The 16,108-nt window shown below is 48.1% G+C and overlaps 1 protein-coding gene across 1 annotated transcript; it reads right to left on the bottom strand.

The window, feature by feature from the left end:
- Positions 1–625: 625 nt before the first annotated feature.
- LOC100680589 (olfactory receptor 52K2-like) lies at positions 626–1,585 on the bottom strand. Its single transcript, XM_007665340.2, has one exon. The coding sequence runs from the start codon at positions 1,568–1,570 to the stop codon at positions 626–628; it is 945 nt and encodes a 314-aa protein (XP_007663530.1). The 5' UTR covers positions 1,571–1,585.
- Between the last annotated feature and the right edge of the window lie 14,523 nt (positions 1,586–16,108).

Consider the following 16,108-nt stretch of genomic DNA (forward strand, 5'->3'; position numbering starts at 1 on the left):
GAACCCAGGACCTTCTGACTCCCAGGCGCATGCTCTATCCACTGCACCTAGCTGATGGCACAACTCTGCTCACTATTTATGAGACAGCCCATTCACACCCTCCAATCTGCACTGGTCACCCCCTTTTCCCTTGCTAGGGCTGGGCACATCCTCCTCCGAGCACCTTCACAGGAAACCAGTATTCAATTCCATCTTTCTGAAGGCCCAAGAGCCCAAGAGGTGCTGGCCGTATGCCCTGTCAGACTAAGGGCTTAAAAAATACCATCAAAAAAAAGTCCTAAGCAGGAATATTGCTCATTCCCATGCTACCCCTGCAAGATTGTAAACTGGAAAGCAGGGATCATGTCTATTAATTCTCTTGAGCTCTCCCAAGTGTTTAGCCTAGTGTTCTGCACATGCTAAGTGGACAATAAAGACCACTGATTAATTGATTGATTGATCATCTTGCTAAAGTAGCACCTAACCACCACGGACAGAGACACCTCCCAGGTTTTTCCATTCCAGCGTTTAACCCCTAACAGCCAAGATGTTCTTCATCACATCCAACTCCACCCTTTCTCGGTGAAATAATGACATTACCTCCCCTTCTCCTCCTGCTACACCTCAAAACCAGTTCATCATACTTTCAGAACTTTAAGAGGTTGAGGAACCTGCGGACTTTCTCAAGGATCCTTTTGGTCTTCACCCCATAGATGATGGGATTTACCATAGGGGGCACCAGAAGGTAGATGTTGGCCACAAAGATGTGGATATGGGGGGCGATGTGATGCCCAAACCTGTGTGTGAGGAAGGAGAGGAAGGCCGGGGTGTAGAACATCAAGATCACACATATGTGGGAGCCACAGGTCCCCAGGGTCTTGAGCCGAGCATCCTTAGAGGAGAGGCAGAACACGGCCCGGAGGATGAGGACATACGAAAAGATGATCAGCAGGAAGTCCAACCCTCCAGTGAAGAAGGCGACAATGAGGCTATAGGCCCGGATGACCCTGGTCTCAGCACAAGCCAGCTTGATGAGTGCCATGAACTCACAGTAGGTGTGGGCAATGATGTTGGTCCTACAGTAGGGAAGCCACCTGAGCAGGAAGGGGTGGGCGCTGAGCAGCAGGATCCCACGGAGGAAGATGGCCAACCCCATCCTCCTGACGACCAGGTGGGTCAGGATGGCAGAATGTCTCAGCGGGTAGCAGATGGCCACGTAGCGGTCAAAGGCCATGGCCAGGAAGAACCCAGATTCCATAGTAGAGAGAGAATGGATCAAGAACATTTGGGTGAGGCAGCCTTCGAAGGAGATCTCCCCATCATTGAACCAGAAGAGACTGAGTAGCTTGGGTACCGCTGTGGTACAAACGACCAGGTCGGCTCCCGCCAGCATACAGAGGAAGAGGTACATGGGCTCATGGAGACTGGGTTCCATCTTGATGATGATGAGAAGAGCAAAGTTCCCCAGCAGGGCCATTAGGTAGACCAGGCTGAAGGGGATGGAGATCCAAATGTGGCCAGCCTCCAGCCCTGGGATGCCAAGCAGGATGAAGGTGGACTGATGGAGTAAGGTGCCATTGGAAGTTAACATGGTATAGGTTGTCAGTTGTTTTTAGTTAGAAGCAGTGGAAATCTCCCGACTTTGTAAGGCTATCAGATGACTAAAATGTCCAGTCCAGTCGAATAGACCTTAAGACACATCCTCAACACTGAAAGGAACAACTTGGATAATTAGCAACCGGTTGGCCTAAGTTAAAAGTTGACATGAGTGATTCTGGAACAATATGCTTTTTGTCAGCTTCACCTTAAAACCAGTCCATCAGTTTCATTCCTTAAACTCACTTCTGACTCTGGGATTTAAAATCTTTTCTATTCATTTGCAGGGGCATCCCCACGTTGCATGTTCCCCTCTAGACCATATGCTCCTTGCGAGCAGGGTGTGTGTCTACCGACTCTTTTGTACTGCACTCTTCCAATCATTTAGTACAGTATTTCTTCTAGTCTGTAAGCCCCTTTGTGGGCAGGGGAATGTGTCTGCCGGGGCTGTTACATTGTACTCTCCCAAGCACAGAGTAAGCAATCAAATACCATTGCTTGGTTCACATGAACTCGGTCCATCTGCTCACCCATCCACATAGGGTCTTGCTTCCTCGATCTGTAATTGATTGTAATGTCGGTCTCCCCAACTAGACTTTAAGTTCCTTGTGAAGAGGGAACATGTCTACCAATTCTATTGGATTGTACTGTTACCAAGCGTTTAGTACAGTGCTCTGCATAAAGCCTTCAACAAATACCATTCACCGACTCCCAAGCCCGGTCCACTCCCTGACTTCCCTATCACCGTGGATGGTACGACCATCCTTCCCATCTCTCAGGCCTGCAACCTCGGTGTCATCTTTGACTCGGCTCTCTAGTTCACCCCACACATCCAATCTGTTACCAAAGTTTGCCGGTCTCACCGTTATAATATCACCAAGATCCGCCCTTTCCTCTCCACCCAAACGGCTACCTACTGCTACAGGCTCTCGTAAGATCCCGGCTAGACTACTGTGTCAGCCTGCTCTCTTATCTCCCTTCCTCCTCTCTCTCCCCGCTCCAGTCTATTCTTCACTCTGCTGCCCGGTTCATCTTCCTGCAGAAACACTCTGGGCATGTCACTCCCCTTCTTAAAAACCTCCAGTGGTTGCCTATCAACCTCCGCACAAAACAAAAACTTTTCACTCTAGGTTTCAAGGCTCTCCATCACCTTGCCCCTTCCTACTCCCTTCTCTCTTTCTACTGCCCACCTCCTCACTGTCTCCCATTCTCGCCTATCCCGCCGACAACACCTGGACCACGTCCTCCCGCGGCCCTGGAATGCCCTCCCTCCTCACCTCTGCCAAACTAATTTTCTTCCCCTCTTCAAAACCCTACTTAAAGCTCACCTCTTCCAAGAGGCCTTCCCAGACTGAGCTCCCCTTTTCCCTCTGCTCCCTCTACCCCCCTTCACCTCTCTACAGCTAAACCCTCTTCTCCCCCCTTTCCTTCTGCTCCTCCCCCTCTCCCATCCCATCCCCTCAGCACTGTACTCGTCTGCTCAACTGTATATATCTTCATCACCCTATTTATTTTGTTAATGAGATGTACATCACCTTGCTTCTATTTATTTGCTATTGTTTTAATGAGATGTTCTTCCCCTTGATTCTATTTATTGCCATTGTTCTTGTCTGTCTCCCCCGATTAGACTGTAAGCCCATCAAAGGGCAAGGACTGTCTCTCTCTGTTACCGATTTGTACATTCCAAGTGCTTAGTACAGTGCTCTAGTAAGCGCTCAATAAATACTATCGAATGAATGAATGAATGATTTTGAGGGGAATGGTGAACTTGGATACAGATAGCTGAGGGGGTGGGGTACTAGGAGCAGGGCATTGAGGGGACAAAAGAGGGAGTACAGAAGGAAAAGAAGGGGGAAGGAAGGAGAGAAAAGGTGGAAAAGTGGGGAGAGGGAATGGAAAGTAGGAAGATGTGCTTACTGGTGCTTCTCCTCTTTCTCCTCTGCTGTTTTGGGTCCTTTCCAGGTGTGAGGAGTGAGTCCAGGAGGCTCAGAGGAGAGGGAGTGGAGGAAGGTGTTCCAGGAGGACTGCTTTGGTTGTGTTCTACGGGGCTGCAGGGTCACCCATCTGAAAAGGGGTATAGTTCTTCTCACCTTTAGCCTAAATTCTCATGGGAAAGGATCATCCTCCCATCACCCCCAAAATGATGACCTGGTCAACACTGCCACAGTGAGCATGTCCCTCTCACCACTGGCACAAGCTAGGATCCTGAGACACAGCTGTGGAGGCCTCAGGCAGGACTGTTGGAGCCTCTAGTACCTGACCTTGGCAAGAATTCCAAGTCACATTGTCACTCTCTTCTTCCTCCTTGTCCTCTTCCATCGCTTAGCTCATCTGCTGGGCTGAGTCGGAGGCTGTTCTTCCAGCCAGATCCAGTGCCCAAAGGGGCAAGCTGCCCACCCCCAAATCACACATCATTCCAGGACACTGCCTGCAGCTTGTGGGTGGAGATGAGGGACAACTTGCCCCCATGGACACTGGGGCTGGGGAGAGTCCTGCAGCCCAAAGAGAGCAATGGGCACTATACCCTGCCTGCAGAGGGTAAGGTGTCAAGCCACTATCAGCCTTCCACCTTTAATTCAATCGTATTTTATCAATTCACTCATTCAATTGTATTTCTTGAGCACTTACTGCATGCAGAGCACTGTACTTAGTGCTTGGCATACTGCAATACAACAATAAACAGACACATTCCCTGCCCACAATGAGCTTACATCTAGAGTGGGGGAGACAGACATTAATATAAAAAAATTACATATATGTAAATTCTGTGGGAGTGGGAGGGGGGAAGAACCGTGAGAGCAAGTCAAGGCGACAAAGAAAGGAGTGAGATTAGAGGAAAGGGGTGCGTAATCAAGGAAGACCTCCTGGAAGAGACATGCCTTCATTAAGGCTTTGAAGGAGGGGAGAGTAATTGCTTGTCGGATTTGAGGAGGGAGGGCATTTCAGGCCAGAGATAAGATACGGGTGAGGGGTCAGCAGAAAGGTTGGCAAGATAGAGGGACAGTGAGAAGGTGAGCAATATAGGAGGGAACTGTGTGGGCTGGGTTGTAGTGGGAGAGTAGCAAGGTGAGGAGGGGGTAAGGTGATGGAGTGTTTTAAAGCCAATGGTGAGGAGTTTTTGTTTGATGCAGAGGTGGACAGGCAATCACTGGTGTTTTCTTAGGAATGGGGTGAAATGTACTGAATGCTTTTGTAGAAAAATGATCTGAGCAGCAGAGTGACATACGGACTGGAGTGGGAAGATGAAGGAGACCAGGAGGTCAGCCTCCAGTCATTTTCTGACCCCTGCTCTAAATTCTCTAGGGACAAAGCTACTGGCATTACCCACATGGTGCCAAGTCCTTGAAGATCATCTGTCTCTAATGCTTAATCACTACTTCATTCCTTCTCCGACAGCCTTTTTTTCTATGTGTAGTCTATCTCCACAAATACTTGTTTGTGAAATGGCAGGAAAGTGTTTTTCCTCAAATCCTAGAATCTAAGAGTTAGTGGGGGGAAATTATCCAGCCCGCTGCTCCCAGGTGATGCAAACCAACCAGAACAGATGGGAGACAGTCCTGTTGTACTAATCAGATTCCACAACTTCCCTCAAAAATCTATTTTTCTCCCTGCTGGTGAGCCATCCTTGGGTCTAAATGAACTCTTTTGGTTCCAAAAGAGTCTTCCAGGGCTGCAGGAAACTTGTCGATCTTCTCCTTGAACAATACTCTTCTGGGTTTAAAGAACTTTGAGTCCCCTCAGGCTTCTATTGAAATCTCCCCCAGAAGGCTGAGAGTGAAGTTTACCTACCCATCCTTCTCTAGCTACTTATCTGTGTGCCTGCAGTCTGTCATTCATTCATTCAATAGTATTTATTGAGCGCTTACTATGTGCAGAGCACTGTACTAAGCGCTTGGAATGAACAAGTCAGCAACAGATAGAGACAGTCCCTGCCGTTTGACGGGCTTACAGTCTAATCGGGGGAGACGGACAGACAAGAACAATGGCGATAAATAGAGTCAAGGGGAAGAACATCTCGTAAAAACAATGGCAACTAAATAGAATCAAGGCGATGTACATTTCATTAACAAAATAAATAGGGTAATGAAAATATATAAGTTGAGTGGACGAGTACAGTGCTGAGGGGATGGGAAGGGAGAGGGGGAGGAGCAGAGGGAAATGGGGGGAAAAGAGGGTTAAGCTGCGGAGAGGTGAAGGGGGAGTGGTAGAAGGAGTAGAGGAAGAAGGGGAGCTCAGTCTGGGAAGGCCTCTTGGAGGAGGTGAGTTTTAAGTAGGGTTTTGAAGAGGGGAAGAGAATTAGTTTGGTGGAGGTGAGGAGGGAGGGCGTTCCAGGACCACGGGAGGAAGTGGCCCAGGAGTCGACAGCGGGATAGGCGAGACCGGGGGATGGTGAGGAGGTGGGCGGCAGAGGAGCAGAGCGTGCGGGGTGGGCAGTAGAAAGAGAGAAGGGAGGAGAGGTAGGAAGGGGCAAGGTGATGTAGAGCCTTGAAGCCTAGAGTGAGGAGTTTTTGTTTGGAGCGGAGGTTGATAGGCAACCACTGGAGGTGTTGAAGAAGGGGAGTGACATGCCCAGACATGCCCTTCTTTCTGCAGGAAGATGAGCCGGGCAGTGGAGTGAAGAATAGACCGGAGCAGGGCGAGAGAGGAGGAAGGGAGATCAGAGAGAAGGCTGACACAGTAGTCTAGCTGGGATATAATGAGAGCCCGTAGCAGTAAGGTAGTCGTTTGGGTGGAGAGGAAAGGGCGGATCTTGGCGATATTGTAAAGGTGAAACCGGCAGGTCTTGGTAACGGATAGGATGTGTGGGGTGAACGAGAGAGACGAGTCAAGGATGACACCGAGATCGCGGGCCTGAGAGATGGGAAGGATGGTCGTGCCATCCACAGTAATAGGGAAGTCTGGGAGAGGACCGGGTTTGGGAGGGAAGATGAGGAGCTCAGTCTTGCTCATGTTAAGTTTTAGGTGGCGGGCCGACATCCAGGTGGAGACATCCTGGAGGCAGGAGGAGATGCAAGCCTGAAGGGAGGGGGAGAGGACAGGGGCGGAGATGTAGATCTGCGTGTCATCTGCGTAGAGATGGTAGTCAAAGCCGTGAGAGCGAATGAGTTCACCGAGGGAGTGAGTGTAAATGGAGAACAGAAGAGGGCCAAGAACTGACCCTTGAGGAACTCCAACAGTTAAAGGATGGGAGGGGGAGGAGGCGCCAGCGAAGGAGACCGAGAATGACCGGCCAGAGAGGTAAGAGGAGAACCGGGAGAGGACGGAGTCCGTGAAGCCAAGGTGAGATAAGGTATGGAGGAGGAGGGGATGGTCGACAGTGTCAAAGGCAGCAGAGAGGTCAAGGAGGATCAGAATGGAGTAGGAGCCATTGGATTTGGCAAGAAGGAGGTCATGGGTGACCTTAGAGAGAGCAGTCTCAGTAGAGTGGAGGGGACGGAAGCCAGATTGGAGGGGGTCTAGGAGAGAATGGGAGTTAAGGAATTCTAAGCAGCGATTGTAGATGACTCGTTCTAGGATTTTGGAAAGATATGCAGAGCAGCATGGCTCAGTGGAAAAAGCCTGGGCTTGGGAGTCAGAGGTCATAGGTTCTAATCCCAGCTCCGCTGTGTTACGAGCTGTGTGACTTTGGGCAAGTCACTTAACTTCTCTATGCCTCAGTTACCGCATCTGTAAAATGGGGATTAAAACTGTGAGCCCCACGTGGGACAACCTGATCACCGTGTATCCCCCCAACACTTAGAACAGTGCTTTGTACATAGTAAGTACTTAACAAATGCCATCATTATTATTATTATATGTTCATCATACACTATAGAGTAGAGGCAACTCCCTGGGAAAACAACAAAACCATGGGCTCTGTGGTTCCACTTTACCTGGCGATTCCAATTTCTGACTAAAAGGAAATTGCTTCATTTCAAAAGGGGGAATAGTTTCAGAAGAATTCCCTGGAGATAAATTCTGAACTAAGTTCGATGTGGGGATGTTCTCTGGGGGTACAGTGCTCTCCTTGGCTTGAGAACTGGCTACATTTTCCATTGCATCTCAGGATTTGTCTCGAAGACCCCCTCATGTTGGGCCTGACCAGGTGTTTGGGCTCCAAAGTGCTGTCCCCGATTTTCCCCTTCTTGCCCCATCACCTCCTCCCTCTTTTCTCAATTATTATTTTTTTTGGCACTTGGTAAGAGCTTACTATGTGCCAGGCACTGTACTAAGTTCTGGAGTAGATATAAGCTAATCAGTTTGGACACAGTCCATGTCCCGCATAGGGCTGAGGGTGCCATTTTACAGATAAGGGAACTGAGGCACAGAGTAGTGAAGTGACTTGCCCAAGGTCACACATCAGGCAAGTGGAGGAGCTGGGATTAGAACTCAGGTAGTTCTAACTCCCAGGCCTGTGTTCTATCCACTAAGCCACCCTCTTCCCTGTGATTCCAGATGGCTCCAGAAAGGAGTCCAATATCTCTCTTCCTTCACTGGAAGATTGATTCCTCAGTATCTGTGGTGTCCTGGCCAGGGTTTAAACGATCCTTGATTATATGGAATTCTTCCTCAAAGTCCCGTCTTATGCTGTCAAGTCATCTCCAACTCATAGAGACTCCATGGACATCTCTCCCAGAACACCCCACTCTCCATCTGCAATTGTTCTGATAGAGTAACCATAGAATTTTCTTGGTAAAAATACAGAAATGGCTTACCATTGCCTTCTTCCACACAGTAAACCTGAGTCTCTGCCCTCGACTCTCTCCCATGCCGCTGCTGCCTAGCACAGGTGAGTTTTGATCTGTAGCAGATTACCTTCCACTCGCTAGCCACTGCCCAAATTTTAACTGAATGGTTGTGCCTCTGCCTGACTGTCCCTCCCATAACTGAAACTGGTAGAGTACTGGAAACTCTCCAGGTGTGACCCTGAAAGGGTTCCTCAATTCAGGAGCTTTTATATTTCAAAAACTCAAAGACATCATCTCCTTTTCACCCTCTCCTCATATTTATGAAAGCTACAAGGATCATTGATTCCTTTGTATAATAAAGAGACTGAGGTCCAGAGAGGTTAAAGTGATGTAGCTGAGGTCTAATAAGCAGATCAGTGACAGTTGGGTCTAGAACCCAGGTCTCCTGAGTTCAGATCTGTGCTCTCCCCACTAGGATAAGATGGTCTAAATCTACCTTACAATCCCTAGACTGTAGATTTCATCCATTTTTATTTCCCTGCTCCTAGTGGAGATGAAACTGATTCATTCCAGTCACTCAACCAATACTCCTTGATGGCTAGAATGTGATGGCTTTGCATCACCCAACTCCTGGCTTTCTCGTCTCTGGCTGACCAGTCTAGTTCCAGCTGTATCTTGTCTTAAATCTACGCCTGTCATGATCTCTGTGAGCCCCCTATCCACCCCACCCTCCCCATCCCTCCTAACCTGAGGAGTCCATACTTGCCCCCCTCCTTCCCGACTCACCTGGGTCCTCTCAGATTCAGCACAAACTGGTGGATTTCTCTTCAGTGTCCTCTATGGAGGGTGGCTCCACCTATCTGCAAGCCCCCGACCCATCAGTAGGAACCCAACCCGCATTTCCCCTCCCCAATTAGAACCCAGAGAGGCAGCTGGTGGGTAGTCCATGGAGGTGGCTTGATGTTGACAGAGAATGTGTCTGTTGTATGCATTGTTACATTGTACTCTCCCAAGCACTTAATCCAGTGCTAAGGACACAGTAAGTGCTCAATAAAGACTGACTGTGGGGTTGGACAAATCCTTCCTTTGCAGAAAGGAAACTACTTAGAGGGGCTGTCTGCCCAGTGCCCCCTCTTCACAACCCCCTGGTCCTCCCTTTCCCTCTCCTCCATGCATCTTCCCTTAGCAGACATTGTGTCTTCTTTTTCTCCCACCCTCTCGGCCAGCCAGAGACTCTCTCTCGGTACTCAAGCCCACAACTCTGCCCAGAAATCCTGGGGAAGACCAGTGCATTTCCTCTTGGGCATGGGATGAAATAGGTGGAAACCTTTCCAGATACCACGTTCCTTCACTCACCTTGTCCAGGAAGCCTGCATGCCCAAAGTAGATGGGGCAACTGGCCACTGTTTGGCACTGTCTGGCAAAATTAGCACCAGAAGCAGTAGAGGCCAAACTAACCATTTATGCTTCTCCTCCCTAGTGCCCTCAGGTTCCCTGGACACTTGAGAGAGGTTGGCTCAGCCTGGAATTGCCATCAGAAGGCAGAGGGGTGGCAAGGAGCCGAAGGGCCTCGGGTTTTCTGTTGAAGGACCTGTGACCAAACCCCCAAGGGCTCTATCTCCACCAACCCTAGAGATTGGGCTCCCCTGAAAATGAGGTAAACCACTATAAAACCAGCTCTTAATACAGTGTTTGGCACATTGTAAGTGCTTAACAAATACCACATTATTATTTCTTGGAAGACCTTCTAATGAGGCATAGCCTATGCCACTCCCCACATCTGCAATGCCCTCCCTTCTCTTCTTCCCCCATCCATGTCAATCAATTAAGTGTTTACTATGTGCCAGGCACTGTACTAAACCCTGGGGTAGATCCAACAAGTTTGGACACAGTGCCTATCCCACAAGTGGCTCATTGTCTTAATTCCCATTTTACAGATGATTACAGATTGATTACTTCACCTATAAAATGGGAATTAAGACAGTGAGCTGATTACAGATTGATTAATTCATCTGTAAAATGGGAATTAATGCGGTGAGCCACATTTGGGACAGGGCTGTGTCCAAACATTAGTTTGTATCTGCCCCAGGGCTTACTTAGTATAGTGCCTGGCACATAGTAAGAGCTTTATTAATTGATTGAAGTGCCTTTACTAAGCGCCTGGGAGAGTATGACAGAGTTGCAAGACACATTCCCTGCCCACAATGAGCTTACAGCCTATAGAAGGAGACAGACAATAATCTAAATAAATAATTTATAATATATAATTTAAAGGTATGTACCTAAGTGCTGTGGGGTTGATGGTGGAGAGGATATCAAATGTCCAAAGGTCACAGATCTGGGTAATAATGATGGTGATAATGGTATTTGTTAAGTGCTGACTATATCTGTTGCCAAACTGTACATTCCAAGCACCTAGTACAGTGCTCTGCACACAGTAAGCGCTCATTAAATATGCTTGAATGAATGAATGGGCCAGGCACTTATCTAAGCATTTGGGTAGATACAAGCTAATCAGGTTGGACACATTCTCTGTCCCACATGGAGCACACAGTCTTAATCCCCATTTTACCGATGAGATAACTGAGGTACAGAAAAGTGAAGTGACTTGCCCAAGGGCACCCTAAAGACAAATTGGGGTGCTGGGATTAGAATCCAGGTCATTCTGACTTCCAGGACCGTGCTCTATCCACTAGGCCATTGCTTCTTTCAAAACTCCAGCAAGTCTTCCTCTTCCAGGAAGCCAGCCCTGATCAACATCATTCCTGGACTTCCCTCCCTGTCCCTCCACCTATCCTCAGCTTTTCTGTATCTCTAATCTGTTTCCCTGAGGCTGGCCGAGATTCAGGGTGTTTTTCCCTGACCCTCAGAGGTCAGTAATCTCTAGTGGAAGCAGGTGTCCTTTTCCACATTGCTTAGACCCACCTGTTAGGTGGCTTGTCTCCCCTCTGAAACCATTCTGCACATGCTTCTTCACACTTTCAAATTCTCCAGTAGTTCTCCTCATTAAACAGAAACTCCTTACTGTTGGTTTGACACTCGTCATCTCTCTCCCACCTAATTTACCTTGCTGCTCACCTACTACTATCCAGCACACACACTTTGTTCCTAAAATGCCCACATACGTATTATACCTTAGGCTTATCTGTCTCTCCACTGACATCTTGCTCATATCCTCCTTCTGGCCTGGAAGCCCTAACCCCCTTCAGATCCACAAACTCCCTTTCTTTTTTTTTTTTTTTTAATAGTATGTGTTTAACACTTGTTATGTGCCAAGCACTGTACTAAGCTCTGGAGTAGATACAAGTTAATTAGGTTGGACACAGGCCCTGTCCCTCATAAGGATGACAGTCTTAATCCCCATTTTGCAGATGAGGTAACTGAGACATAGAGAAGCTAAGTGAGTTGTCCAAAGTCATACAGCAGACAAGTGGTGGAGCTGGGATTAGAACCCAAGTCTCCTGACTACAAGGCCCTTGTTCTTTCCATTAGGCCACACTGCTTCTCTTCAACTTCTCTTCAAAGCCCTCCTAAAATCACATCTCCCCCAAGAAGCTTCCCCTAACATTTCAATCCCCTCCTTATTCTAATAATTATGGTATTTGTTATTCTCCCTGTTTTATTCTCCCTCCACTTTGCATCACTTATGTACTGGGGTCTCTACCCCTTAAATCACTGGATATTCACCACACCCCCAGCCCCGCAGCACTTAGTTCATTCATTCATTCAATCGTATTTTTTGAGCTTTTACTGTGTGCAGACCACTGTACTAAGCACTTGGAAAGTACAATTCAGCAACAGATAGAGAAAATCCCTACTCAAAAACAGGCTCACAGTCTTGAAGCGGGAGACAGACAACAAAACAAAACAAGTAGACAGGCATCAATAGTATCAAATAATTACAAATCTTTATACTCTCACAGTTCCCCTAACTAATTATTTTAATGTCTGTCTCCCTCACTACATTGTAAGTTCCTTCAAGGAAGGAATCATGTTTGCCAACTCTATTGCAATATACTCTCCCAAGACCTTAGCACCATATTCTAAATCCAGTAAGCATTCAATAAATACCATTAATTGATTGATTGGGCCTCAGTTTTCTCATCTGTAAAATGGGGATTCAATTTCTATTCTCAGTGCCCCCCATTCGGTCTGTGAGTCCCAAGTAGGACAGAGAATAAGTCACAAACCAAAATGGGAAAAAAGGAAGGGTTCCAGGCTAAGGGAACTTGAGAAGTCAGTCCGTTCTGCTCTGGCTCCCATCCTCCAGGTACCTGGGCATTTGCGATGCTTTGGGTTTCTTTGAATAGAATCCGGTTCTTCCCCACTGGCGCAGCTCCTGTACCAGAAAAAAGAAGCCACTAAAATAACTAAAGGGAAAGCTAAATTGTATAGGAGCAGACCCATTCTCTATATCTTAGTTTCCTGTAAAAGATGAGAAGCAGCATGGACTAACAATGATGGTATTTGTTAAGCACTTACTATGTGCCAAGCACTGTTCTAAGTGCAGGGGTAGATACAAGGTAATCAGGTTGTCCCACGTGGGGCTCACAGTCTTAATCCCAATTTTACAGATGAGGTAACTGAGGCCCAGAGAAGTTAAGCGACTTGCCCAAAGTCACACAGCTGACAAGACGCAGAGCTGGGATTAGAACTTTCATTCATTCAATAGTATTTATTGAGCATTTACTATGTGCAGAGCACTGTACTAAGTGCTTGGAATGTACAAATCGGCAACAGATAGAGACAGTCCCTGCCCTTTGACGGGCTTACAGTCTAATAGAACCCACGACATCTGACTCCCCAGCCCGGGTTCTTGATGTTAAACCATGCTGCTACTTTCCTAAGCACTTAAGACAGTGCTCTGCACACAGTATTTGCTCAAAAATACAATTGACTGACTGCATGACTGACTGAGAAGAGGGACAGATGGAGACACCAGCTCTGTCATGCGATGGAGCCAGAGTCCCCCTGATTAAGGACCAAGCCCACGTGTCCATCATCTCTGATTGGCCTGATTCCCATTTTGGTTCTCCCAGACCTCTAGCCCATCCGGAAAGCTGCCCAGAGGAACTGGAAAAACCTCAGAGTCGAATCTGTCTGACCAGTTAGTTCTCCCCACCTATTGCATCACCCATGTACTTGGTTCTGCACCTCTTAAGCACTTTGATACTCACCCCACCCCCACCCTCACAACAGTTACAACATATCCTTGTTTTCAGTTGCTTTTTTTAACGTATTCGTTAAGCATTTACTATATGGTGAACACTGTTCTAATCACTGGAGTAGATACAGATTAATTAGATTAGACACTGTCGTGCTCCGGCACAGGGCTCACAGTATAAGTAGGAGGCAACACAGGAGAGCTGAGACACAGAGAAGTTAAAAGACTTGCCCAAGATCACACAGCAAACAATTGGCAGAGCCAGGATTAGAATAATAATAATAATTGTGGTATTTGTTAAGTGCTTACTATGTGCCAGGCACTGTACTAAGCACTGGGGTGAACACAAGCCAGTAGGGTTGGGCACAGTCCCTGTTCCACGAGGAACTCACAGTCTTAATTCCCATTTTACAGATGAGGTAACTGAGGCACAGAGAAGTTAAGTGCCTTGCCCAAATCCACCCAGCTGACAAGTGGCAGAGCCAGGATTAGAACCCATGATCTCTGACTTCCAAGCCCACACTCTTTCCACTAAGCTATGCATAGAGCACCAGCCTGGGAGTCAGAAGGTCATGGGCTCTAATCCCGCTTTTGCTGTGTGATCTTGAGGAGGTCACTTCATTTCCCTGGGCCTCAGTTACCTCATCTTTAAAACAGAGATTGAGACTGTGAGCCCCATGGGGGACAGGGACTGCGTCCAACCTGATGAACTTGTATCTACCTCGGTGTTTAGAACAATGCTTGGCTCATAGTAAGTGCTTAACAAGTATCATAATCATCTAATCATTATTTTTATTCTACTTAATATTTGTACCTCCAGGTGCTGTTTCCCCTTCAGCTTCCTTGTCTCACTGAAGGTGCCCAATTGGGCGAGAAGAGAGAGATGGAGAGGATGAGTTGAGGAACGCCTGCTGGAGGAGCTGGGGTTTGTGGCTGTGGAGAGAGGGACCAGGCTTCCATACAGTAAAGCTAGCCTTGGTTCATTCATTCAATCATATTTATTGAGCACTTACTGTGTGCAGAGCACTGTTGTGGAGAGGGATGTGATTGGGTAAATTGGCAGAGAGAGGGAGGCAGGACTGACAGGTGGCTGGAGAGGCAGGTGGTTCGTCAATCATTAGCTAAGGAGTCTTTGGGGAGGAGCAGTTTGGGGCAGGGGGCATTCAGCCCAGTGGATGATCATTTGTTGACAGCAGCCCCTGCAAAGTGAGCACCTGGTTGGGGGAGGGATAGTGATCACATCTTCCTGCCCATGGGAAAGCATTTCCCGAAGAGGAAGTTTCAGCCAGTCAGGGGAGGTGGCAAAGGGGGAAAATAAAGAGGGTCATGGGTGTGACTCCAGTTACATCATTGCTGCTTATTCATTAACTACTGAAATGGAGAAGCAGCGTGGCTTAGTGGCAAGAGTCCGGGGTTCTAATTCCGCCTCTGCCTCTTGTCTGCAGCGTGACCTTGAGCAAGCCACTTAATTTCTCTGTGCCTCAGTTACCTCATCTGCAAAATGAGGACTAAGACTGTGAGCCCCATGTGGGACAACCTGATTACCTTCTATCTACCCCAGCGCTTAGAACAGTGCTTGGCATGTAGTGTGTAACAAATACCATCATCATCATCATCAAAATGTTACCTAGGTTGAGTCCCTGCCCCTCCCCAGTAACCCTGGCACTCCTAATCACTGCCTTCTCTCAAGCGTTCCCTGCTCCTGCCCCTCCCCACCACCTGCCTCTTCCCCTGCAGCCCAGTGACCCTCAACTTTTACTGTCTCCATTTGCACCCATGGCACATCCAACCACTGCCTATCCCCTACCACCCTGGCTCCTCACCCTCCCAGCATTCCTGACCCTGGCCTCTCCCCAACCCCAGACCCTGCCCACCTCACTCCTTTCCCAGCTGCACCTCCCCTACACTGTAAGATTGTTGTGGGCAGGGCATATGTCCCTGTTTCTGATTGTATTGTACTCTCCCCTTTGCACACAGTAAATACACTATAAGTACAATTGACTAACTGACTGTGTGATGGAACCCTCAGGAATGACCAGAGACTCTTCCCGCCATATTCTGGATATGCAGTTCATCCCTTTCCCCTGACCCTGCTCCTGCCCCATGACCCCTCAGTCTGCCCAGCCCTGCCAACCACAACCCTGCCAGCCAGCCTGAATTTGGGAGCAGGGGTGCCCGAGGGTAGCCTGGGGGTAGTGTGGTGAGGGTCCCAGTGGGTGGAAAGAGGACTAAGAGGACAAGACAGAAGAGCCCAGAGGGAAGGTGGTTTGCAGGAAGAAGGAAGTGCTGGTCTCACCACCATCTTCTCCACCCTCCACCTCTCCCCAGAGTTTCTGGTGTCTCTCTGACCCCAGAATTCAGCTTTAACCCCTCTGATCCATTAGTAACCCTCCAGTGGAGGGAGAAAAGAAGAGCTACCAGACACAGCTCGAGGGGCAGGCAGATGGACTGAGAAGATCCAGGCTCTAGATCCAGTCTCTAGATTGTAAACTCGCTGTGGGGAGGGAATGTGTCTATTTATTGTTATATTATAATAATAACAATGATGGTATTTGTTAAGTGCTTACTATGTGGCGAGCAGTGTTCTAAGCACTGGGGTACATGCAAGGTAATCAGGTTGTCCCACGTGGAGCTCAGTCTTAATCCCCATTTTTACAGATGAGGTAACTAAGCCACAGAGAAGTGACTTGCCCAGAGTCAC

This window comes from Ornithorhynchus anatinus, chromosome 2 (genome assembly GCF_004115215.2).
Source record: "Ornithorhynchus anatinus isolate Pmale09 chromosome 2, mOrnAna1.pri.v4, whole genome shotgun sequence".
Lineage (NCBI taxonomy): Eukaryota > Metazoa > Chordata > Mammalia > Monotremata > Ornithorhynchidae > Ornithorhynchus > Ornithorhynchus anatinus.

Excerpts from the sequence above, each read along its gene's own strand:
- LOC100680589 (XM_007665340.2), bottom strand. The coding sequence starts at position 1,570 with ATGTTAACTTCCAATGGCACCTTACTCCATCAGTCCACCTTCATCCTG.